Here is a 25906-nt window from a genome sequence, read left to right on the forward strand (position 1 = left end):
GGCGCAATAGAGGGGGGTGCGGCCATACCAATTGAGTAAAAGGGGGAAATTGAGGCTCGCCTCGACCAAAGTCAATCAGGATTTGTTGCAAATGTCAGCCTGAGCGCGTGACAGCAGGGTTTTGCACTCGAAGAAGGGTTCTGTGTCACACAGAAGCCTGTCACTTGTTAATGCTTTTTGTTTCCGAAAATAAATGCAAAGCGTTTGCAAAACAAATAAAAGAACAATCAGGTTCCACAATTTTGAAACCTTGCTGCTTCCAACAGTGGTATACGGTTTAAATCTGATCTTACTGAGAAAGCTTTGTATGCGCAACCTTATCCTTTGCGTCGGAATTGATTTCAATGGGACATGCTCCTAAATCGGATTGCAAATCCGCAATATACCTTTTCTTACCGAATTACTCTCTCCTTTTCTCTCCCCCCCCGCCGCTTCTTGCTAATGGTTCGGTCTGCAAAGAAGGCGGAACCTCGCCCCAGTTCCGGCTGGTTTCGCGAGGGACTCCGCGTTCCTCATTGACTATTCATAAGCCGGGGAGGGAGGGAAAAATAAAAGAAGTGGGTGTGGTCATGCTCCGAAACTCGCCGAAAATGGCCGAAGGTGACCGAGGGTGGAGGAGCGGGGTTTCTCTCAGAGCCAGCTTTTGTCGAGAGCGAAGGGGAGGCGGATGGAACGCTCCGGGGAGTGGCCTTCAAAGCGCCGGGCTCGCGCATTTCACTTGGCCGGAAGGCGGCTCCAGGCTGCCTCGCCGCTCTCCCTTGGAAAGCCCGCGGCTTCGGGGCCTACCTCCGGAACTGAGGCCTTCGTGGGGGAGGCACCTAAAGCAGAATTTGGGGGTACGGAAGGCTAGAATTTACGTCGATTACGGGGGCGGGGGGGTTAGGATCACGGAATTTTTTTCCTGCCTAGATGTTGGATAGGGGGGTTCATATTTGGGATCGTGGGATTGAGTGGGGGGGTTTACTTACGAGGGGGGCCCTTTAGCGGCATGGGGGGGGAAGCCTGCCCCTCGGGGGTCGGTGTGTGCTGGTGAGTGGTTTAGATTCGGTGTGTAGGAGTGAAAAAGGGGGGGAAATAATTGACCGGTCGTGTTTTTTGGGGGGGTCTTGTGTTTTGGGGGACCTTGGGAGAGCGAGGGGTGGATCTTTTATGCGTGTGGGGGGTCAGGTAAATGTTTAAGAGCTTAAGTTTTTTATTAGGGGACGAAGCAGTATCTGGAGATACTTGTGGGGGGAATAGGGTGAGAAAATGAGCAAATTCGGGAGGGGGGAGGAGAAATATTGGGGGGCAGGGAGGGGGGAAATAAGGCAATTCTTCTGTGTTGGTGTCCAAGAAGACTTAAAATTTGGCATTTTGGACTGAGGAAAGTAAGACGAATTCATTAGATTCCTGGGCCCTTTTTTGGTGGGGGGGGGGTAGGTAGGTAGCAATATGGGGATTTGTGGCTTTTAATGGGGAAAATACTTGGACAGTGATTGGGAAGGGTTGATGTGTGGGTATTAAAAGAGTTCAGGTTGGCGAGGTTTTCGGTCTGGAAGCCAGCTTGCTTTTGGAGGCTGATGCTGCCCCCCCCCAAAAAAAAAATCAGAAGAAGGTGAGGTTTCATTGGTAGGGGAATGTACCTGTGGGTGGTGGTGCGAGAATGGCCTTGTAAGTTAAAAAGGCTCCCTTGAAAGTTAAAGGTGTGTCGTTTTGGGGGGGAAGCCAGCTGCGTAAATGGGGATTTTGGAGACAAAAGCTGTGTGTGTAGGAAGCAGATTAAGAACCGCTTGGTGTTTTCGGTGCTGGGAGTGAGTGGAGGAGGGGATATTGGCTGAACATTTTGGATGGGAAGTAAAGTGAGCTCTGTTGGCACCGCTAAGAGGAAATTCTCAGCACCCACATCAAGTTTATTTTGATTTAAAGGATTATATTCCACCCTTCAGCAGAGGTGCCTGGGCAGGTTACAAAACTGATAAAATATCACGTTGTTTTGTGGGGGTTTTTAATAAAAAAATTCCAACAACAACCCCATACACATTCTGAAAGCCTGGAAGATTTAATAACCCCTTTTTGCATGAAACAGTGTTGGCAGTAGATGAGACTCACTGAATGGGGCATCGCGTCTGAGAAGGTGGTCTGTGGGCAACTGGAGGAGCGGGGAGATGACCTGAATGTACAGACAGGTTAGTAAAGGGGAGCAGGTTTTCCTTCAGGCACTTGGTTCCTAAGCCGGTTTACCTGAAAGAGTAAATGTTTACAGAACGGAGAAAACACTTCACATTGTCTGTTGGTGGTAAATCTTTATAATCCTGGCTGATCTTCTAGCTAGAACGTGTCTGGGTTTGGGGGGGGGGAGGAACTTGTGGCTAACATACTGAGAATCAAAAGAAGTGGGTTGGTGTTGATGAAACTGGAATTAAATATCTGGAGAGCAGAGAGACCAGAGGGAACCGGAAGTAAAAGACAGGTCAGTGGTTGTTTAACTGGGTGACTTTGGTGTGAGTGTTAGAAGGTGGGACTACAGATGAGGTAGGAAGAGGACAGTTAAGAATGTGGAATGCAGGTGATAGCAGCACTATCTACTATAAGATGCTACAAGTCTTTATTGTTGCTCTAACTTCAAGGGCTTGTTTCCCTGTGGTTCCTGCACTGCAGGGTGTTTGAACTGGAGGGTGGGTTCCTTCCAACGCCACTATTTTATGAATGTGACTGCTCTTCTGGAAGAGTTTGCCATCAACTTGCACCCCCGCAGGTTGTGTTCACGCAGAACACTTGCCCTTCCCAGGTGCCAGACAGTGCAGGCTAGGAGCCTTGCTTGGCACACAAATCTTCATTGGGGGGAAAATGGAGACGAACACTCCTTCCCCTCCACATGTCCTCCTTTAATCTGGAGGGTGGTGTCCTACAAATGTGGTTGGACTCTGTCTCCCATCATGGAGAGGGCACCACGTTAATTTCCCCTCCAATGCAGCAGTGGGCTTAAAGGATGTTATTAATTGTAAGCCACCTTGAGTATATTACCCGGGGTAAGAAACAATGGATGGGGCATGCTGACGGGCAGCAGAGTGGCTTGGATGTGGTGGCAGGGAGTGTGGTGACAAGGAGGCAGTAGGAGGCATAGCTGCCAAGTTTTCCCTTTTCTCGCGAGGAAGCCTATTCAGCATAATGGAATTTCCCTTTAAAAAAGGGATAACTTGGCAGCTATGGTAGGAGGACTTGAGGTAGGAAGGGAGAAACTGAGGTCCCAGCTGGATGAAGTGTTTGTGGAGCCTTGAACACAGGAGCTGCTTTAGTTGGGGAGGTTGGGATACAGCTAGGAAGCTTGCTTTGCTTTGAGCAAAGTGGAAATAGTTATGTCTGTGGTGCAGAAGGGGGGGGGGCTAGGGAACAGGTGGCAGTCCGTGAGTCTTTGTGATGATGTCAGGGCACTGAGTTGGCCGTCGACTTCCTTTCTGCCAGGCACCTCCCGCGCATGCTGCTGTCCGCTAGGTGGCGCAGCTGCACCGCTTCGCCTCCCTGCTGTGCTCGCGGCCATCCCATCCAGATTGGGATTTGAGCCAGCGAAGCCAACACTGGAAATGGCTGCAAGGCCTTGGGCCTGCCTCGGCAAAAAGCAGGGGGCCGGGCTTCCTCCTTGCCCGAGTGACACAAGCGCCTCCTTTTCTCTCCCAGGCTGCCTTCATGTAGGCCACTGGTAACTCCCCCAGCTGGCACTGGGCCTGGGTGCCAGCTGTTTGGTAACGCTAGGCCGCCGGTGGGGGCGTGTGGAGGCATGCGCAAACGGGGAGGAGGCTAAACAAGCAAGTAGATCCACAGGGCGGGGCGAGAGCTCTCGGGCTGCAGAGGACTTGCTGAAAGTCAGAAAAGGAAAAGGTTGCTTGGAATGGGGAATGTCCATGTGAATGTGAATGCGTTTTAAGAAAAACCCTGTTTGGCGTAACATGCGCATGTTATGTGGGGGTGGTGGGGAGTTGTACCTGCTGTAAAAAAATGAAATTGGCTGTTCAGCTCTGGAGGGTGAATTCCAGTTCCCTGGACTAGCAGGGTTCTCCCCCCCAACTCCCCCCCTCCTAATAAAAGAAGCAATGACATCACAGGTAAGCTCTGTGAAGCGGGCAGTCCCCATGCCCTGTTACGTGCCCTTTAAATTAAAGAGGGAGTGGCTAACCTGTGGCCCCTCCAGACACGGGCAGATTCCAACACAACAGTCAGGGATGTCATCCAGCAACACTTGGGTTCTCTCCCCATTCCCGACTTACAGGTGAATTCTGCAAAGGCTGAATGCCTTTTTGTTCCCTTGAGCAAACTCCCCCCCCCTTCTCCATGCAAACTCTTCCATTCTCCTGAGGAGCCGAGTCTGATTTGGGCTCATAAATACAAACGCCATCTGGTTGTCACCGAAGTCTGATGCCTTAAAGTGCCTCTGATTACATTTGCATTTTAATGAGCTGATTGGAGCACGAGAGCCTTCTTCTGGGGCTCCCGCGGCGGTAAAGCCCACTTTGCAGTTGCCCCACCTGTGTCGGAGTCTGTTTTTATAATCAAATATTGTGAATAAATTACCTTTAAAAAGGAAAAAAACTGACTTAAGCCTCTTGTGGTGTTTTTGCTTGCAAGTGTGTTTTTGCAGCAGAGGGTGTCAGCTTCCTGGATCACACCCTCGGGGTGCTGCTGTGTAAGCGGCCATTGTAAACAGGCCCTTGAGGTTTCTGGTCCTCATGCCGGAAAAACGGTATTGCATGAGGCTTTTGCCATAAGTTTAGTTCCAGAGGACGGGGGAAATGGAGGGCAACTGGAAGCCTTCAGATTCTGTGTTGTGTTGTTTTCCAGGTCTGAGCTGCTGAGTCACTGCTTAGGAATTTAGAAATATCAGCACTTGTGGTCAGCTCAGCTGCTGAAAGCGAGGCTGTTTGCACTGTGCAACCTGCCAAGAATTGTCTCTCAAAACTGGAAAAACCGCACACGATTTGCGGTGTTCTTAAGGTCTGTGTGGACTCTCAAGCGACCAAAGATGGAAGGGAGCCTTTGTCAGACTGCCCTCTTCAGCAAGCGTCAGGGGGCTCTGAGTGAAAGTGGGGGGGGGAGATGCCTTTCACCCCAACAACCGCTGCACCCATAGAAGCTAGCCTCAGGTAGCAGTCAGGAGGGTGAGCTGAGCACTCCTCTGTTCAAACCTTGCTATAGACAGCCTTAGGCAAGCCAGTTAGACACAAGAGCTCTGCGGCTGCATCAGGTCAGTAGCCCATCCTGTTCTCACAGCGGCCAACCAAATAAGCCCCATGTAAAGTCTGAAAGCAGGACCTGAGCACAACAGCTTTCTCCCCACTTGTGGTTCCCGGGCAGCCGCTGTTCAGAGGCCATTTCCCCGCCCCCTTCCAATCCCAAGAGTAAAACCATAGCAGTAGCCATTGACAGCCTTGTCCTCTGTGATTTTGCCCATCCCCTATTGAAGCCATCCACAGTTTAACTATGCACTGTATGAATAAGTTTCTTTCAAACTTGTTTTCTTCTGCTCTGGAGGGTGGGACCTGAGCCAAGGGATTAAAACTACAGGGAAGGAGATTCTGACAGCAAGGAAGAACTTTCAGACGGCAAGAGCAGTTCGAGCGGTTCGTGGGAGGAACGGTCTCCCTCAGGAAGTGGTGGGTTCTCCTCCTTTGGAGGTTTCAAAGCAGAGGTTCGATGGCCCTCCGTTATATGATCTGTTTGGGATTCCTGCATTGCAGCGGTTAGAAAAGGTTCCTTCCAACTCTATAATTCAATGATCTGTCCTGAATCTTCCAACATTCTACCTAGTGTGATGCCCCGAGTTCTGGTGCTAGTTTTAATACTCTGGTCCTCTTTATTTTATTACATTTATATACCACTTTTTATCTTCCGAGGATCTAAGTGTGTACGTGGTTCTCTTGCTCCCCATTTCACCCTCGCAGCAACCCTGTGAGGTAACCACGGAGAGACCTGGATTGAATAAAGACATTGGATTCTTATCTCATACATGATGAAGCTGGAAGGAATTCTCACCCCTTGCTAACAGCTATCAGTCTGTCAATCACCCACTCTCTCCACCCTTCTGAGTAATACCTCCCCCCCCCCACCATCTGACTATATATAAGCGTCTGGGGACTTCTGCTTCAGTGTATCTGAAGAAGTGTGCATGCACACGAAAGCTCATACCTATGACAAATGGACATAAATCTGACATCAGGAATTACAAGACAGAGAAACTACCGGTAGTAGGAGAACACTTCAATCTCCCAGGACATTCTATACAAGATCTCAAAGTAGCTGTCTTACAACAAAAGAATTTCAGAAATCGACTGGAAAGAGAAGTTGCTGAATTGCAACTTATCACCAAGCTTAAAACCATGGAGAGATCTAGTTTGAACAGAGACATTGGATTCTTATCTCATTATACATGATAAAGCGATCTTCAGCCATTTCACCCCTTGCTTTTTCATGCAAGACCATTTGCAGTCGTTCACAGTCAACAGCTATCAGTCAGTCCATCACCCATTTCCACCACCCTTCTGAGTGATACCCCTCCCCCCCTTCTCTATATATAAGCATCTGGGGACTTCTATTTAAGTGTATCTGAAGAAGTGTGCATGCACACGAAAGCTCATACCAAAATAAAAAACTTAGTTGGTCTTTAAGGTGCTGCTGGAAGGAATTTTTTTATTTTGTTTCGCCTGTGAGGTAAGTTAGGCTAAGAGATGGTAACTGGCCCAAGGTCACCTAGTGAGCTTCATGGCCGAGGGGGGGATTCAAACCGTGCTCTCCAAGCTCCTAGGAACCCAGCTGTTATAAGAATTTTAAGGTCTTCAATATATAATAAATGTTCATAAATGTGCAATGTAAACACACATAAATAAATATATACAGTAAACTAATGACTGAAAACAGTACAGGAAGACAGTCCTGAAACCATTTTGACTCCCAAACTGACCAAATGTTTCTCTGCAAGGAGGGAGGGGGGGAGCGAACCTTCCCATTGTCTCAGGCATTAATTACCATCTCAAAGGAATGACCAGAATACCAGGAAAGGCAATTAGATAAGGCACTCCTGCCCAGACAGGAAAAACATTCAAATTTATGTTGTAGACCGCATTTTCTGTGATGTAGGTATGATGTATCTGGGGGGGTGGTCTTGGGCTACATCCCTTCTGTGATGTAGGTATGATGTATGGAGGGGTGGTTGAGCTCCAGGGCAGGGAATTTCAAAATGTCCATATAAGGGTAGGCACACCTTTGTTTTGGGTCCTCCTCCTTTCTCCTGCCTGTGAGGGGGCACCCTGTTGCAACAGTTCAATAAAGATCAGGCTTACTAGCCGCTTTGCTTCTCAATATTCTCTGTTTGGCCTCTGTTTTTTTCTCCTACCGATGGAGAACCTACAAAGGACTCTATAAGGGCAGATTGTGTTTACAACACAGCGATCGACCATGATCTACCAAAACCTCCCGGGGATCTACCAGTAGATTGCAATCGACCTGTTGGACATCCTTGTCCTAGTCCAATACTCCAACCCTTATGCCACACTGGCACTCTAAACTAAAAAGCCCCAGACATTTGTTCTCAGTCTGTAATATGGGGATACACCGACCTCCTTTAAAGAAGATGCAGAGGGCTTTGAGCCAACCAAATGGGATAATCTGCATGTTCACCCCTTTAGCTAGGAGCATTTCGTGCCGTGGAAACAGGAAGTAACTTTTCCCGAAGTTGCTAGAAAGGAAAAGCAGGCAATGTTTCCTGCTGAGATAAGCCTACCTTACATAGACCTGTACCCTAACGTGAGACAAAGCTGCTCTTTTAAGGTCCAAATTACACTCTTCAGCCCTGCAGCTCTCACCCCTGGTGGGCAGTGGCTCTTCAGAGTCTTGGGTGGTGGTTGGGCTAAATGACCCCCAGGGGTCCCTTCTCTTGACAATTCTATCACTTAACTGATTAAAAGAACTGGCAGAGGTGATTTCAGAACCACTGGCAATAATCTTTGAAAATTCCTGGAGAACAGGCGAAGTTCCAGCAGACTGGAGGAGGGCAAATGTTGTCCCTATTTTCAAAAAGGGGAAAAGAGAGGACCCAAACAATTACCGCCCAGTCAGCCTGACATCAATACCAGGAAAGATTCTAGAGCAGATCATTAAGCAAACAGTCTGTGAGCACCTAGAAAGAAACTCTGTGATCACTAAAAGTCAGCATGGGTTCCTGAAAAATAAGTCATGTCAGACTAATCTGATCTCATTTTTTGACAGAATTACAAGCCTGGTAGATGAAGGGAACGCTGTGGATGTAGCCTATCTTGATTTCAGCAAGGCCTTTGACAAGGTGCCCCATGATATTCTTGTAAAGAAGCTGGTAAAATGTGGGCTAGACAATGCTACCATTCAGTGGATTTGTAACTGGCTTACTGACCGAACCCAAAGGGTGCTCATCAATGGCTCCTCATCCTGGAGAGTAGTGACTAGTGGGGTGCCACAGGGTTCTGTCTTGGGCCCAGTCTTGTTCAACATCTTTATCAATGACTTGGATGATGGGCTTGAGGGCATCCTGAGCAAGTTTGCAGATGACACCAAATTGGGAGGGGTGGCTAACACCCCAGAGGACAGGATCACACTTCAGAATGACCTTAACAGATTAGACAACTGGGCCAAAGCAAACAAGATGAATTTTAACAAGGAGAAATGTAAAGTACTACACTTGGGCAAAAAAAAAATGAAAGGCACAAATACAGGATGGGAGACACCTGGCTTGAGAGCAGTACATGTGAAAAGGATCTAGGAGTCTTGGTAGACCACAAACTTGACATGAGTCAGCAGTGTGATGCAGCAGCTAAAAAAGCCAATGCAATTCTGGGCTGTATCAATAGGAGTATAGCATCTAGATCAAGGGAAGTAATAGTACCACTGTATTCTGCTCTGGTCAGACCTCACCTGGAGTACTGTGTCCAGTTCTGGGCACCACAGTTCAAGAAGGATACTGATAAGCTGGAACGTGTCCAGAAGAGGGCAACCAAAATGGTCAAAGGCCTGGAAACGATGCCTTATGAGGAACGGCTTAGGGAGCTGGGTATGTTTAGCCTGGAGAAGAGAAGGTTAAGGGGTGATATGATAACCATGTTCAAATATATAAAAGGATGTCATATAGAGGAGGGAGAAAGGTTGTTTTCTGCTGCTCCAGAGAAGCGGACACGGAGCAACGGATTCAAACTACAAGAAAGAAAATTCCACCTATACATTAGGAAGAACTTCCTGACAGTAAGAGCTGTTCGGCAGTGGAATTTGCTGCCAAGGAGTGTGGTGGAGTCTCCTTCTTTGGAGGTCTTTAAGCAGAGGCTTGACAGCCATCGGTCAGGAATGCTTTGATGGTGTTTCCTGCTTGGCAGGGGGTTGGACTGGATGGCCCTTGTGGTCTCTTCCAACTCTATGATTCTATGATTCTATGATTCTAACTGGATGCCTATGGGAAGCAGGCAAACAGCACTTGGGCGCAACGGCTTTCTTCCCGTTTGAGTTCCTCCGCAACTGGTTCTCGAAGGCCTTTTCTCTTGAAGATATCCCTCAAAGCAGTGGAGGTTTAGGGTCAGTTTTTTTCTTCTCTGACATGGGTGACCTTCCCATGTGGACAAGCCCCATCCGCTCCTCATTTCACTCTACAGCAGGTGCAGAAACTGCCTTCTTGACCCACTCTTGGGCTCCTCTGCTCCAGCCGCTGGAGCCTGCCTTTGCATGCAGAGTCCTTAGCTCCCTGAGGGTTTGAAACCCATCGGCTCCCCTCACCTGGTTTAGCCGGCCAGCGGAAGCCGTTTCCATGGTGTGGCTGCTGCCGCACGCTGACAGCTTCTACAAGCTACAGGTTAGAGCTGAGGGCTGATCAATTACAGAGATGTGGATAGTGGAAGCGAGAAAGGTAAGGATGGAAGGGAGGAGGAGACTGGCAGGAGCAGCAAGTGTGGCCTGGTGGTTATAGATTGTCAGAGAGACCAGGGTTTGACTCCCCATGTAGCTCGTAGCTCATGCCGTCTGATCTTGGGGCCGGTTGCTGCCCTTCTGAGCCTAGCCTGCCTCACAGGGTTGTCGTGAGGCTACAACCGGAAGGGGAAGACCTGTGTGCGCCACTGAGTAGAGGCAGGATCTAAATAATAATAATAATTATTATTATTTATTATTTATACCCCGCCCATCTGGCCGGGTTCCCCCAGCGGCTTCCAACAAAATATTAAAACACAGAAATCCATCAAACATTAAAAGCTTCCCTAAACAGGGCTGCCTTGAGATGCCTTCTAAAGGTCTGGTAGTTGTTGTTCTCTTTGACCTCTGGTGGGAGGGCATTCCACAGGGTGGGTGCCACTACTGAGAAGGCCCTCTGCCTGGTTCCCTGTAACTTGGCTTCTCGTAGCGAGGGAACCGCCAGAAGACCCTCGGTGCTGGACCTCAGTGTCCGGGCAGAACGATGGAGGAGGAGACGCTCCTTCAGGTATACTGGACCGAGGCCGTTTAGGGCTTTAAAGGTCAGCACCAACACTTTGAATTGTGCTTGGAAACGTACTGGGAGCCAATGTAGGTCTTTCAGGACCGGTGTTATGTGGTCTCGGCGGCCGCTCCCAGTTAACAGTCTAGCTGCCGCATTCTGGGTTGTAGTTTCCGGGTCACCTTCAAAGGTAGCCCCATGTAGAGCGCATTGCAGTAGTCCAAGCGAGAGATAACTAGAGCATGCACCACTTTGGCGAGACAGTCTGCGGGCAGGTAGGGTCTCAGCCTGCGTACCAGATGGAGCTGATAAACAGCTGCCCTGGACACAGAATTGACCTGCGCCTCCATGGACAGCTGTGAGTCCAGAATGACTCCCAGGCTGCGCACCTGGTCCTTCAGGGGCACAGTTACCCCATTCAGGACCAGGGAGTCCTCCACACCTGCCTGCCTCCTGTCCCCCACGAACAGTACTTCTGTCTTGTCAGGATTCAACCTCAATAGAAAAACATAGCAAAAGCTGTGCGTGTAGCCGAACGCCTTGCAATGAACCAAGTGCCCTTGAGAGAGAGTAAAACTAGGCCTGCACATCCCATTCTCCGCCCCCTTGCTCAGAATCCGGATGCTTTTGCAGGACACCGACAGGAAAATGCCAGCGAGCTCGGCAAGGCAGGCAGGGGTGGGTGGGTGGGTGGGTGTCCTGCCTTGCAAGCTTCCAGGCCTTGGCCTGGCATGGTCACTGAGGAGGGGAGCCCCTTCCTGTCCTGGCAAGTCCTGCTTCAGCCAGCGAGCCGCCAGAGGGCAGAATGGCGGCGAGGCCTGAGCTGAAGGCGGGGATCCATTTGCATGCAGCTGCCGCTGTGCCAAAAGCAGAGCTGCCTCAGCTCTCCCTCTGCTAAAAGTCGGCCTTAACATTCGGAGAGGGAAGTCAAGGGGCCGAGCCGCTTGCGTGGGTTTTGCTGCATGGCACAGGTGACACTTTGCCTTAGAATCTTAGAATCATAGAGTTGGAAGAGACCACAAAGGCCATCCAGTCCAACCCCCTGCCAAGCAGGAAACACCATCAAAGCATTCTTGACATATGCCTGTCAAGCCTCTGCTTAAAGACCTCCAAAGAAGGAGACTCCACCACACTCCTTGGCAGCAAATTCCACTGTCGAACAGCTCTTACTGTCAGGAAGTTCTTCCTAATGTTGAGGTGGAGTCTTCTTTCTTGTAGTTTGAATCCATTGCTCCGTGTCCGCTTCTCTGGAGCAGCAGAAAACAACCTTTCTCCCTCCTCTATATGACACCCTTTTATATATTTGAACATGGCTATCATATCACCCCTTAACCTTCTCTTCTCCAGGCTAAACATACCCAGCTCCCTAGGCCGTTCCTCATAAGGCATAATTTCCAGGCCTTTGACCATTTTGGTTGCCCTCTTCTGGATACGTTCCAGTTTGTCAGTATCCTTCTTGAACTGTGGTGCCCAGAACTGGACACAGTACTCCAGGTGAGGTCTGACCAGAGCAGAATACAGTGGTACTATTACTCCCCTAGATCTAGATGCTATACTCCTATTGATGCAGCCCAGAATTGCACTGGCTTTTTTAGCTGCTGCATTCACACTGCTGCCTTGTCTGGGGTGTGCGATGGGGGAGCCCTGGTTGGGTTGGGGCTGCTGCGAAATCTTCCTTATTCTCTGGAGCCAGCCAGTCGTTCCTTTTTCACTTGTCAGCCGTGTCGGCAAAGGTTTGTTTTCTCCTCCTTTCTGCATCCTTACAGTTTCCTGTTTTGCTTTTCAGGTTGTCAGAAAAAGCACACAGGCAGCTGGCAAAACAGTGCAAATACCCCCCCCCAAAAAAAACACCTCCCCAAGTCACACTTCTGTGGTCCCACGTGAATCGGGATGCGAGCTTGTTTTGCATCGCCCGTTCCCCCCCTTGCTGGCAGAACAGGACAGTGGCAGAAATGAGAGGGCGTGCTTTGCTAACCTGGTGCCCTTGGGCTGCTTCAGATTCCCAACTGAGCTCAGCCCCGGCAGGGAGCAGCCTTTTGGGCTTGCTGTCGGAAGCATCCCCAAGGGCACCCGAGCTGAAGGCAGATCTGCAGTATCAGTTTTGGGGTGGCGGAGCAGGGGAGTCGATTATGGATGCCTCCCTCCGATGGAATGAGTCAGCAGTGTGATGCAGCAGCTAAAAAAGCCAATGCAATTCTGGGCTGCCTCAATAGGAGTATAGCATCTAGATCTAGGGAAGTAATAGTACCACTGTATTCTGCTCTGGTCAGACCTCACCTGGAGTACTGTGTCCAGTTCTGGGCACCACAGTTCAAGAAGGATACTGACAAGCTGGAACGTGTCCAGAAGAGGGCAACCAAAATGGTCAAAGGCCTGGAAACGATGCCTTATGAGGAACGGCTTAGGGAGCTGGGTATGTTTAGCCTGGAGAAGAGAAGGTTAAGGGGGGATATGATAGCCATGTTCAAATATATGAAAGGCTGTCATATGGAGGAGGGAGAAAGATTGTTTTCTGCTGCTCCAGAGAAGCGGACACGGAGCAATGGATTCAAACTACAAGAAAGAAGATTCCACCTAAACATTAGGAAGAACTTTCTGACAGTAAGAGCTCTTCGGCAGTGGAATTTGCTGCCAAGGAGTGTGGTGGAGTCTCCTTCTTTGGAGGTCTTTAAGCAGAGGCTTGACAGGCATATGCCAAGAATACTTTGATGGTGTTTCCTGCTTGGCAGGGGGTTGGACTGGATGGCCCTTGTGGTCTCTTCCAACTCTATGATTCTATGAATGCCTGACCAAATTCAGAATGCTGCAAAGCGTGGAGTTGGGAGGGACCCCCAAATGTCATCCATCCAACCCCCCCCCCGCAATGCAGGAATGGGAGCTACGGAATCCCTGACCCAGTGCTGCCCAACCTCTGCTTAAAAGTCTCCAGTGAAGGAGTCTCGCACCTCCGAACCGCTCTTGCTGCCCAAAAGTCCTTCCGAATGTTCAGTTGGAATCTCCTTTCTTGTACAGTGGTACCTTGGCACTCGAACGGCTTGCCTCCCCGAACACCGCAAACCCAGAAGTGTTCCGGTTTGCAAACGTTTTCCGGAAGCCGGGCGTCCCGACACGGCTTACGCTCGAGTGCAGGAAGCTCCTGCAGCCAATCAGAAGCCGCCCCTTGGTTTTCGAATGGTTTCAGAAGTCGGAACAGACTCCCAGAACGGATTAAGTTTGAGAACCAAGGTACCACTGTAATTTGAATCTGTTGGTTTGGGTCCCGCCCTACGAAGGTAGCTTCTGCCGTTTCCTTGTTCAGCTCCGGGATGAGAAGTTTGTGGCCTGGGTGCTGCAGAGTCCGTTTAATGACGTGGCCTCGGCTAGAGTTCCAGACTAATTTATAGACTGTTGGGCTAGGTGGACCCAGACCTGGTCAAGCCATGCCCAAACTGTGTTCTTACCACTTATTTGGGTGGCAACTCCCATCAGTGACAATAACATATAAGATGTTTGCAGCCAGATCAGGCCAAGGGGACCCCACTCTGGTCCTGCACTGTGTTCTCTTAGTGGCCAACCAGATGCCCGCCAAAGCCCACAAGCAAGACCGGAGCACAAAACAATTGGCATGCCCATGTGTGGTGCCTGGAAAGTGGTGTTATTCAGGGGCACATGCCCTTCGAAGCCACATCAATGGGTGCCCGTCGCTACAATCATGTGGGAGGGAGTTCCGCAGTTTAACGCTGTGTGTGACGATGTCCTTCCTTTTGCCTCTCCTGTATTGTCCACCATTTTCCACCCTACAAATTCATACAGGGATGGTGAACCTTTTAGAGACCGAGTGCCCAAACTGCAACCCAAAACCCACTTATTTATCGCAAAGTGCCAACACGGCAATTTAACCTGAATATCTCATTTTTTTCTGTGCGTTTCACGTTTCTTCTTTATGACTGCTGTTGTAATAGATAATCCTACATAAAAAGTTATTGCATTACACTCGTCATTAAATTATCTTTCCATTGATACCAAATTTTATGGTATAACTCAGTGCTTTTTTTTTCCTTAAAAAATGTTTAGGGGTACTCTCATTTTGACTGAAGAAAATTGCCACCAGGGAAAAAGAAACACAGTTCAAATCGGGGGCGGGTGGGAATACAGTGAATTTCTTCTCCTGTTAAATTCACAAAAGGTTTAGGAGTATGCGTCCCCCCCTGAGTCCCCACGGAAAAAAAAACACTGGGATTACTCCAAAACAAAGTGGTGGTATGAGCCATCAAACCTTGAAAATACTTTTTTTTCCCCAGAAGGTTCCACAATTTTGGCCACTAGTGTACACTGGAGGGCTGTACTAAGAGCCACCCTCTCCCAAATTTTTAATATGAGATAAGAATAATTGTCTCCGCACATGCAGATAAATATAAAGAAATAAATAAACCAGCCAGATGGGGCGCGATTGGCTCTTTCTTCCGCTGCCATTTGATCGCAGCCTCCACGGAATGAATTTCTCTGTTGGCTTCCAGGGAAAAGCCCAGCGAACACGCAAACCCAGCAGCCCCTTCTTAGGTCGCCATCTTTATATGCTTCCTGACCTGGGAGTTAAGGCCTGCTGAACTCGAGGCGGCTTACTCCCGAGTAAGAAAAACAGGCTGGTGGGAGGCCCTGCCGCATCAAAAGTCAGTCAATGCCTGTTCAGCCCCTCAATTCTCGCCAGGCGCTGAACCCGCTTTCTGAGATGCAGGTGGACCCCAATAGTTGTCCCAGCCAAGTTATCTAGTGTCCATTGGCCTTTCCTTAGAAAAGGTCATTGGGTTGTGGGGCCGTTTTTCACACATGTCCAAAAGGCAACGAACGGCTACCTTGTCCGAAGCCTCACCACCATCTTATCAGTTGCAATGCCCTCCCTGGCTGGACATTTGGACGTCCCCTGCTTCCGGTCCCACCTCCTGCAGTCTGGAGTCTCTCGAAGCTCCTGCCCTGCCTCAGCTATTTGCCGTCCTTCAGCTGGACGATGGTCTCCTCCTCGTCTTCGGCCGCGTCACAGCTGATGTTCTGGGCCGTGATGATCACTATGCTCCCGAGGATGACCCCCGCCCCCATGATGTCAAAGGGCGTGACGGCCTCGCGCAGGACGTAGTACTGGACCGCCAGCGTCACCACCACCTCGGAGTGCAGCACGGCGCACACCAGGGCCGGGTGCGCCTTGGTCACGGCGTAGCTGGCGCACAGGAAGGAGACCAACGCCAGAAAGCTGATGGCCGCCACGCAAGTCCAGGTCAAGGGGTCCAGGGGCATGACGGGCTGCTGCAGGAGGAACATGGCCGGTGAGCACACCAGGCTTCCCACCACGCCGAAGAGGAAGGCCACCGTCATCAGCTTGGCCGGGAACTCCAGGGCCCGGAAGATGACCAGGCCGAGGGCCAGCGCCATCCCTCCGAGGCAGGCCAAGGCGTAGCCGAAGGTGTCGTACAGCTGGGTGCTCTTGTCGAGGTCCAGCAGGTCGGGCACCACCATGATGATCAGGCCCAGGGTGCTGCCCAGCAGCCCGAACCAGTCGTACCCCGTCAGGCTGCCGTTCTCGATGCAGAGCGCCAGCAGGACGGAACAGATGGTCGATGAGCCCTTGCGGACGGTGGCGGCGTTCCCGCTGGGCACCACCATGAAGGAGCTGTAGGCGCAGCCAATGGAGATGACATTGATTGAGGCGTGGAGGAGCGTCCGCTGGCGGGCCTCCGGCGGCCCGAAGCAAGGGGCCTTCTGGCAGCGCAGGTAGCACGCAAAGAGGAGGTGCAGGATGCAGCGGAAGAGGAGGATCTCCAGCGAAGGGATGCCTGAGGCCTCGTTGGCCATGCGCGTGAAGGGCGCCACGAAGCCGGCCGGCACGCCGCCCCCCAACAGCGCCACCAGCAGGCCCTTCATGCTGTCGGACAGGCGGTAGCGGTTCCAGGGCGGGCGTCGTGGCGGGGGCGGCGGGGAGCAGGGCGGGGGAGAGAAGCGCAGGAGGTCGGCCACCGTCCAGGCTGCTCGGCCGGAGGGCCCCGGGGGAGACGCCATGGGCAGGAGTGCCTAAAGATGGCTGGGAGCCAGCGGGTACCTGCAGGAGAGGGTGGGGAAACAGAGGGAGGTTGTTTATCAGCTCCATCTGGTACGCAGGCTGAGACCCTACCTGCCTGCAGACTGTCTCGCCAGAGTGGTGCATGGTCTAGTTATCACCCGCTTGGACTACTGCAATGCGCTCTATGTGGGGCTACCTTTGAAGGTGACTCGGAAACTACAACTAATCCAGAATGCGGCAGCTAGACTGTTGACTGGGAGCGGCCGCCGGGACCACATAACACCGGTCCTGAAAGACCTACATTGGCTCCCAGTACGTTTCCGAGCACAATTCAAAGTGTTGGTGCTGACCTTTAAAGCCCTAAACGGCCTCGGTCCAGTATACCTGAAGGAGCGTCTCCAACCCCATCGTTCTGCCCGGACACTGAGGTCCAGCGCCAAGGGCCTTCTGGCGGTTCCCTCGCTACGAGAAGCCAAGTTACAGGGAACCAGGCAGAGGGCCTTCTCGGTAGTGGCACCCGCCCTGTGGAACACCCTCCCACCAAAGGTCAAAGAGAACAACAATTACCAGACCTTTAGAAGGCATCTCAAGGCAGCCCTGTTTAGGGAAGCTTTTAATGTTTGATGGATTTCTGTATTTTAATATTTTGTTGGAAGCCACCCAGGGTGGCTGGGGGAACCTGGCCAGATGAGTGGGGTATAAATAAATTATTATTATTATTATTATTATTATTATTATTATTATTATTAAGCGAGGCCAGGTGTCTCTGTCCGAGTGGCACACCTCTGCCGCTAGCTTTTATGCACCTGCCCAGTTTCTAAACAAGCCCGCCTCGGGGGAGTGTTGTGAGGCCAGAAATAAGTTGCAAGTAAGGAGAGACGGGGGCTGTTTTAAGTGAAAACTTATTTCCCAACCATCAATTTAGGGTTTTAAGCCAGATTCCCCAACTTGTAGTCTGATGAAACTCCAAACCCGCCTGCTTGTCTACTCAGACGGGCAGTGAGTCTCAGAAATGGAGTCTTAAGTTAACCAAGCAGTGGCGTAGCCACGGGGATGGTTGCCCTGGGTGCAAAGATCTTAGGGGCACAAAATTTCCAAAGGGAAAAAAGAGATAATAGTAATAATAACTAAAAAATAGCATGCCCTCCCCCTCACACAGAAAATCTCCCAATATTTGTGAGGGCAGAATGAGGAGTGGATTTGGGCAACAGTCAGGTGCGAGGGCGCCCTCTGCATGGGCTTACCCGCTCCCAAACAACCCCTTGTCCTGTTCCCCCACTGTACTCAACCCTCACAGGTGCTGCGGCTGCCACTTGTGCAGGCCGCAGAGTTATTGCCCCTTTTGTAGCAGCAGCTGAGGATCCTTGCCTTGCCCCGGGCCCAGGCAACCCACGCTATGCCACTGTAACTGAATGTGAAATTAAAACTTTTTATGTAGTTAGGAGAGTTGAGAGGACCGTTTTCAAATATTAAGAGCGTAAGAACGGCCTTCTGGATCAAGCCAATAACCCATTTAGTCCAGCATCCTGTTCCCACAGTGGCTATCCTGTGGGAAACCCGCAACCAGGATTCGAACGCAAGAGTCCTTTGCTCTCCTGCGTTTTCCAGCAAATGGCATTCAGAAGCATGGCTGCCTTAAGTTTTGGAGGCAGAGCACAGGAGCTCCCAATAGCCTTACTCCTCCAGGAACTTGCCCATTCCTCTTCTGATGGGTGGCCATCACTGCCTCCTGTGGCAGGGAGTTCCAGTTTAACTGCACCCTGCTAGGGTTTTTGGGATAGATTGTGAATTCTGCAACCAGTTCCCCAATGCTGTGCCTGGGCTAGGACTGGACCATTGGACCAGCTTTCTCATTTGCTTTCCATCCATGACCACCAAATTGTCTGCTATCTGCCCTCTTCCTTGTTTCCCCTTATAATCTGTTTTTGTTCTTAATAGTTTTCTTTATTCAATCCATTTACATACCACCCTTTCTCAAGGTGGTGTGCATCGTTCTCCTGCCCATTTTATCACCCAACAACTTTAGATTCATAGAATTGTAAGAGTTGGAAGGGACCCCATGAGTCATCTAGCTCAACCGCCTGCAACATTGTCAGGTAGGTTAGACTGAGAGATGGGGACAGACCCCCAGGTCACCCAGTGAGCTTCACGACCAAGAGGGATTCAAACCCTGGTCTCCCAAGCCACAGTCTGACACCCTAACCATTATGCCGCATACCCAGTGATTCTCTTTGAAGTCTACCTTTCCTTTCTTGAGCTCAACCACCTGCCTAATATTCCTGGGGTGGGTGGGTGGAGCAGTGAGCCAAGGGCATCCCGTGATCTTCCACAGGGCAGGGATTTTCTCACGGAGAAAGCTGCCCGAATCGGACCACAGTGGTCTGTCCAGCTCAAGTGTTGTCCCTGCCGAGTGGTAAGATTTCAGAGAGGCTTCACCCCCAGCCCTACCTTGTCATGCCGTCGGAGTCTGAACCCAGTGACTTCTGCATTCAACGCAGGTATACCAAAGAACCGGGGCTCTTCCTCCATGTTTCCTAGGGTCAGGAGTGCGGGGTGACTGTAAGCCACCCCTTTCTCTCCCACACCGATCTGATCCTACCTCCCCTCCTACACTGTCTGTTGTCAGGGCGTCTGGGTTCTATGCCTGGATTCTAGAAGGGTGGGAATCTAGTGCTCTGGGTGCCATGGAGCTGTGCGGGGGGGGGGGGCAGAGGCAGCATTTCTGAAGTCCTCTCCCCCCCCCCGTGACTCGGGGAGCAGGGATGGAAAAGAGAAAAGAGCGGGGCTTGTAGAAGGAGCCCTCCCCAACTCTCCCAGCCCCCACCTACCTTCACAAACACAACACCTCCTCAAATCGCCTAGCCTGGCTCCCTTGCCTGGAAGAAATTGTGATGTCATCCTGCCTGCCTGCGCCACTATGACATCATGCCCTCAGGGCCTCTTCCCCCAGGCTGGAGTCACTTCCTTGGCATCTGTAAGGAATGAACAGGTCTACCCCAAAGGAAGTTAAATGGGATGATGGATGGGTGGTGGTGGTTTTTTTCTTCCCCTCCAGGGTTCTGCAACCCAACGCCCTCCAGGTGTTTTTGGAATATAAGGCTGTGCTTGCCGGAGCTGTGGCCCAAAACATCAGCAGAGCACTAGGCTGGGGGAAGCTGTTGGAGAGGCTCTCTAGCAATGGCCTCGGTCCAGTATACCTGAAGGAGCGTCTCCACCTCCATCGTTCTGCCCGGACACTGAGGTCCAACACCAAGGGCCTTCTGGCGGTTCCCTCGTTGCGAGAAGCCAAGTTGCAGGGAACTAGGCAGAGGGCCTTCTCGGTGGTGGCGCCTCCCCTGTGGAACGCCCTCCCAACAGATGTCAAAGAGGAAAACAACTACCAGACTTTTAGAAGACATCTGAAGGCAGCCCCGTTCAGGGAGGCTTTTAATGTTTAATAGATTACTGTGTTTTATTTTCTGTTGGAAGCCGCCCAGAGTGGCTGGGGAAACCCAGCCAGATGGGCGGGGTATAAATAAATTATTATTGTTATTGTTATTGTTGTTGTTGTTGTTGTTGTTATTATTATTATTATTATTATTATTATTATTAAAGAAACCACCTGAGTTAATTCGCTCCAGTCTGTAGGCCTCTGGAATCTGTGCTCCTAGGCCTGAAATATTCAAGTGAGGACTAGAGTGCCTTAAAACATATGCAGAATGCCTTTTGCTCCTCTCTGTTGTTGTTGGCATCTGTCTGTCTGTCTCCAGAAATACTGTAATGGAGTGCACCTTCAGGGGTGAAGTCAAACCGCTGCATTAGCAGCACTGAATGACCTCTCTGGGGCACAAGCCTGGGCAGTGTGTGGGGAGGTCCTGGGCTGCCCTGAAGACCTCTGGAGCTCGCTGATGTGGTCCAAAGGAAAGCAGAGCAAGACGTTTGACACCAGCTTGGCTGCAGGATCCTGCCGGAAGGAGGCATGCAAGGCGCCATCCAACCATTTTAGGGACTCCATTCCAGGAGGGTTTACCCCTGAGCCTTTTCTTCTCCCAAAGATATCCTGCAAGGCAGTGGAGATTGAGGACCAGAGTTTTCCTTCTCCGAGGTGGGCTCCCTTCCCAGGCCCCACCTGCCCCTCGCTTCCCTCTACATCAGGGGTAGGCAACCTAAGGCCCGAGGGCCAGATGCGGCCCAATGGCGGCCTCAATCATAGAATCATAGAGTTGGAAGAGACCACAAGGGCCATCCAGTCCAACCCCCTGCCAAGCAGGAAACACCATCAAAGCATTCTTGACATAATGGCTGTCAAGCCTCTGCTTAAAGACCTCCAAAGAAGGAGACTCCACCACACTTCTTGGCAGCAAATTCCACTGCCGAACAGCTCTTACTATCAGGAAGTTCTTCCTAATGTTTAGGTGGAATCTTCTTTCTTGTAGTTTGAATCCATTGTTCCATGTCCGCTTCTCTGGAGCAGCAGAAAACACAACCTTTCACCCTCCTCTATATGACATCCTTTTACAGTATATATTTGAACATGGCTATCATATCACCCCTTAACCTTCTCTTCTCCAGGCTAAACATACCCAGCTCCCTAAGCCGTTCCTCATAAGGCATCGTTTCCAGGCCTTTGACCATTTTGATTGCCCTCTTCTGGACACGTTCCAGCTTGTCAGTATCCTTCTTGAACTGTGGTGCCCAGAACTGGACACAGTACTCCAGGTGAGGTCTGACCAGAGCAGAATACAGTGGTACTATTACTTCCCTGATGCTTTTGAATTATGGTGCTGGAGGAGACTCTTGAGAGTCCCATGGACTGCTAGAAGATCAAACCTATCCATTCTTAAGGAAATCAGCCCTGAGTGCTCCCTGGAAGGACAGATCGTGAAGCTGAGGCTCCAATACTTTGGCCACCTCATGAGAAGAGAAGAATCCTTGGAAAAGACCCTGATGTTGGGAAAGATTGAGGGCACTAGGAGAAGGGGACGACAGAGGACAAGATGGTTGGACAGTGTTCTCGAAGCTACGAACATGAGTTTGACCAAACTGCGGGAGGCAGTGCAAGACAGGAGTGCCTGGCGTGCTATGGTCCATGGGGTCACGAAGAGTCGGACACGACTAAACGACTAAACAACATTACTTCCCTGCCTGCAGATGGTCCGGGAATCAGCATGTTTTTACATGAGTAGAATGTGTCCTTTTATTTAAAATGCGTCTTTGGGTTATTTGTGGGGCATAGGAATTCGTTCACCATCCCCCCCCCAAAAGTCTGCCCCCCCCCACAAGGTATGAGGGACAGGACCGGCCCAGGGCTGAAAAAGGTCGCTGACCCTGCTCTACAGCACATTCAGAAACTGCCCTTTTGACCCACACTTGGTCTCGCCCGCTCAATCACAGCTTATGTACAGCTGGGATAAGAATAAAACAACGATAAGAATAAATCCATGCTTGAGGGTAGATAATTGTGGTACAGTGGTTAAGGTTGTTTGGCCAGGACCTGGGAGACCAGGGTTCAAATCACTTGTGGGTCATGAAGCTCAGTGGGTGAACTTTGGGAACATCTGTGTCTCCCAGTCTGTCCAACCTACTGTTGTTGTGGAGTTATTAAATGAGGAGGGGAGAAGCTTGCCCAACACCTTGAGCTTCTTGAATGAAAAAAATGTGGGATATAAATGCAAATAATAATAAGAATAGACTTAGAATCATAGAATCATAGAAACAGAGTTGGAAGAGACCACAAGGGCCATCCAGTCCAACCCCCTGCCAAGCAGGAAACACCATCAAAGCATTCCTGACATATGCCTGTCAAGCCTGTCAAGACTTTGACCTCTGAATTTCTCTTGTAAGACATTTGCACTTTGAGGCTGCAGTTTTATACATGGGAAGAAGCCCCATTGAAGGTTGTGTAGGTGGCTCAGTTTTCCTTGAGGTAGACCCGCAACTGCCCCTATTCATTTCAGTGTGCCCATCTGAGTAGAACTGACGTTTGATACACCCCCAAGGGGCCTTGTTTGCAGAGGGCTGCCCTAGAGAAGGGGCGGCAGCTTCCAGAAAACCGACTTACTTCCGAGGAAGCCCAATTCTACAATTACCCTGTTTCTTTTCCTTTGTATCTGCATACACCAGTCAAGAGTTTGTGTCGTCCTGGCGCGTGAAGGCGGAAAGGAACTCTGCACATGCTCAGTGGCACCTCCCAGAAGCCCTGCTTGCTTCCGAGTAAGCCCCAATTCACAGTATATTTGCCCCCTCTCCCTCTTCTTTTGTTGGCATCGAGAGGTGTATGCGTTGTAAGGTTACGCGCAAGGCGGGGGCGAAAAGTCACTCTGCACATGATCGGTGACACCTTCCAGAAACCCTACCTGCTTCCGAGTAAGCCCCGTCTCACAGTATCTCCCGCCCCGCTCTCCCCTTTATTCCGTTGCCATCCCCCGAGTGCGTTGTGCTTACGCGCGAGGGCGAAAAGGCGCTCTGCACATGATCAGAGGCGCCTCCCTTTGCAGGGACGAACGCGGGGGGAGGGTTACGCGTGATTCGAAACCGCGTGTCTTCTCTTCCCGCACCCCGCACCGCAGCCTCCCCAGACCCTGCCTGGATGTAGGCAAGCTCTCCCGACGTGCGCACTCGCTCGCTGGCTTCTCCTGGGGGGCGTCCCGGGGGCCGGAGGGCTGGCCCGCACCGAGGGCGAAGTTGCGTGCGGCTGCCGCGGCGGCGCCGAGGCTGAGCCGCTCCGACTCGGCTGAGCCTGCGATGATGTCAGAGGGGGAGGCAGCGGCGGCGGCGGCTGCGGGCTGAGCGGAGCGCCGGAGCCAGTGGAGAGCGCGGAGCGGCGGCGGCGAGCGAGGGGAGCGGCGTCCCGTGCCAAGCAGGCTGCGAGCATGAATGGCGGGGCGAGAAGACTCCATCTTGGGCTGCCTCGCCGCGTCGCTGCAGCAGCAGCAGCAGACACGCAGGTAGGGGGCTCGCCGACCCGACGGGGGGAGCCTCCTACCCGAGGCGCCCCGGTCCCGTGCGCTCCCCTCGGGGCGCGCAAAACAAGGACGAGGCTGCCCGCGGGCGCCCGGAGAGGGCCCCAGCCAAGCGCCCTTACCCAAGGCGGCCTGCTCCCCTGGATCGCCAGCTGGGGTGGGGTTGGGGTCGGTCGGGGATCGTCCCGGGGCCCCGCGATGTTTGGGGAGGGGTGTCCTAATGGGGCGCACGGCGACGGCACTTTTCTCCCCGCGACGCGCGCCAAGATCGCCGCCGGGGCGCGCCGCTCTCCAGCCAGCTGCGTAATTGGGCATCCGGATCTCCGGAGCTGGGGAGGGAGGGGGTTCGCGCCAGTCCCGGGAAAGAACCGAGGGACATCCCACCCCCCAACAAACAGACCCAACCACCCAAGAAAGGGAAAGTTTTTTCCTCCTGTCAGGGCGGGGGTTCTAGAACTCTCCAGGCGCTCGGAAAGAGGTCGGCCCGGGGATTCAGGAACAGGGGGTGCGGGTTGGGGAGAGCCTGCTTGGCTGGGTGTGTGTTTTTCGGGGGGGGGAGCGGTGCAGCGAAAGAGGAGGCGAATCTGCGCATTTAGCATCCTCACCACGAATTGCATGTTTCGATCTCTCTCTTTTGGAAGGGGGCGGGAGGAATGGACGGGAGAGACCTTGAAGGGTCTCCGCCCCCCCCCCTTATTCCGGAAATGACCCCTGGGCGATCCGGGATATTTTTTGGACCCCTGGGCCGAAAATTCGGGCCTGTGGTAGTGGATCTGGCTTTCTTAATTTTAATTCTGGAAGGTACCCTGATATATATATACATAGAGAGAGAGAGGATTCCGCGGCTTTTCTGCAGCCATCCTATACACTGGATCTGGGATCCTAGCGAGCGGAGCTGCGCACTTGTGCGCGCGGGGTGGAGGCGAGCAGCGGTAGGTGCCTCCGGTGGCTTCGGGCGATTCTCTTCGGCTGCTGGGATGGCACGAGGCTCACGCACTCCTGTGCTTCTCATGGGTTAAAAGAGAGGCGTTGGATCTCGGCGGGGGATCCTTTTTTGGAAGTGTTCGGGGCGACCTGGATATTTGGGGGTTAGAAAAGGGATCTCCGCTTGCATGGAGTTTTTTTTTGTGTGTGCAAAAATATTGGCAAAGGGCGAGTTTTGAAGAGGATATGTGTTTGGGAATGGGGATGGGCACCCTCGAACAGCACCCCACCCCAACATGAAGGGCAGCGGGAGGGGGGGAGAGGCTGTGAGGGTGACCTCATTAGAAGGGATCCTGGCTCAGCCTTCATCTCTTCACCTGGTCTTCTCCTCCGTTCTCTCTTCTGCAAGGAACGCGGAGGGTTAACGTGGCTGAGGCTCTGGTTGTTTTCCTGACCCGACAGCGCTCACCCTAAGCCCAAAACAGCGCAGGCTTGGTGCACCTCAGAAGTTTGCCTCCCGCCGATCGCCCACAGCGGCCGTGGTCCCAGCTTTTCAGGCGCTGATCAACCTGCCTCACGTACATCCCCATGTGCCGTTTCTCAGACCTCCCTTTGCCAATCCGGTGCCTCCCGGAGGTTTTGGACGACTGCTCCCACCAGCCCCCGCACTGCCCTCAAACCCCCGGAGGGCACCAGGTTGGCAGAGCCTGCCTTAGATCCCTGCATTGCAGGGCGTTGGGCTAGAAGACCCTCGGGGGTCCCTTCCAATCCTACCATTCCGTCAGGAAAAACACTGCCTGTTATTGACACTGACTCCTTCCTTCGTAATCTGTTTACCTCCAAAAAAACATCTCGCGTGTCTTGGGTGTGCGTGTCACTCTCCGGTGCCGTCCCGTTCCTCACGACAACCTCGCCACACACCTGTCGGAGCCTTGTGCTCACCGTGTTCAGCAGACCCTTTGTGTTTACCGTTATGCCCTCTCGCTTCGCCTGCCTTTCTTGTATGTGCCTCAGACCTGTTTTCCCTATCTCCCACTCCTGTGACAAATACGTGCCGAATCCTAAACAGAAACCTCCGAGCCATTTTTCTAGGCCTGAGGCAGAAAATCCAAACTGGGTGTCACGCCAAACCTAGCTAACATCAGCACCCTCCATTCATGTTGTTATTAATTCATTCGTATTTCGTCTTTCCTCCAAGGTGGCGTACACCGGCCCCTCCCTTTTGTCCTCACAACAACCCTGCGAGGTGTGCTAGCCTGGGAACAGACAAATGTCCCAAGGTCACCCAGCAGCGAGCCTTGTGACTTAGTAGGGAGTTGAACCCGGCCGTCTCAGGCCTTAGTCCATTACTCTAACCACTATGCTGCACTGCGGGCATCTCTGCCTTGTGTGAGGGCCCTGCTCTTTGCAACCGGCCTGCTCTCCGTTCCTCCTCAGTCATGCCCTCCCCAGCCAGGGTTGGGGAAAATATTTCACATTTTTGGTGGCCGATCTCAACTTTCAGCGGGAAGTAAGAGGGAAGATCAGGGTCACATCCAGATTCCTTTTAGCGGCGCTGTTATGAAA

At 51.8% G+C, this 25906-nt stretch overlaps 2 protein-coding genes across 3 annotated transcripts in view; one reads left to right on the forward strand and one right to left on the reverse strand.

Moving 5' to 3' along the window:
• The first annotated feature begins 1699 nt into the window (after positions 1 to 1699).
• ZBTB4 (zinc finger and BTB domain containing 4) overlaps positions 1700 to 25906 on the forward strand; it is a 50865-nt gene continuing 26658 nt past the window's right edge. The window contains exon 1 of one of the 2 annotated variants that reach the window (XM_035134648.3): positions 1700 to 2165. The gene's annotated coding sequence lies outside the window, so the exon portion shown is untranslated. Of the gene's footprint in view, positions 2166 to 23001; positions 23402 to 25906 lie in introns of those variants that run through there. The other variant, XM_035134646.3, reaches the window with a different exon arrangement.
• On the reverse strand, positions 14755 to 25304 carry SLC35G6 (solute carrier family 35 member G6). The gene is made up of 2 exons (XM_035134649.2): positions 25178 to 25304; positions 14755 to 16514 (listed from the first exon to the last, which is right to left on the reverse strand). The coding sequence occupies exon 2, from the start codon at positions 16472 to 16474 to the stop codon at positions 15407 to 15409; it is 1068 nt and encodes a 355-aa protein (XP_034990540.1). The 5' UTR covers positions 16475 to 16514; positions 25178 to 25304; the 3' UTR covers positions 14755 to 15406.

The sequence above is a fragment of the Zootoca vivipara genome, chromosome 12, assembly GCF_965207765.1.
Source record: "Zootoca vivipara chromosome 12, rZooViv2.hap1.1, whole genome shotgun sequence".
Classification (NCBI taxonomy): domain Eukaryota; kingdom Metazoa; phylum Chordata; class Lepidosauria; order Squamata; family Lacertidae; genus Zootoca; species Zootoca vivipara.

Coding starts and splice junctions, on each gene's coding strand:
- SLC35G6 (XM_035134649.2), bottom strand. CDS start 16,474: ATGGCGTCTCCCCCGGGGCCCTCCGGCCGAGCAGCCTGGACGGTGGCC.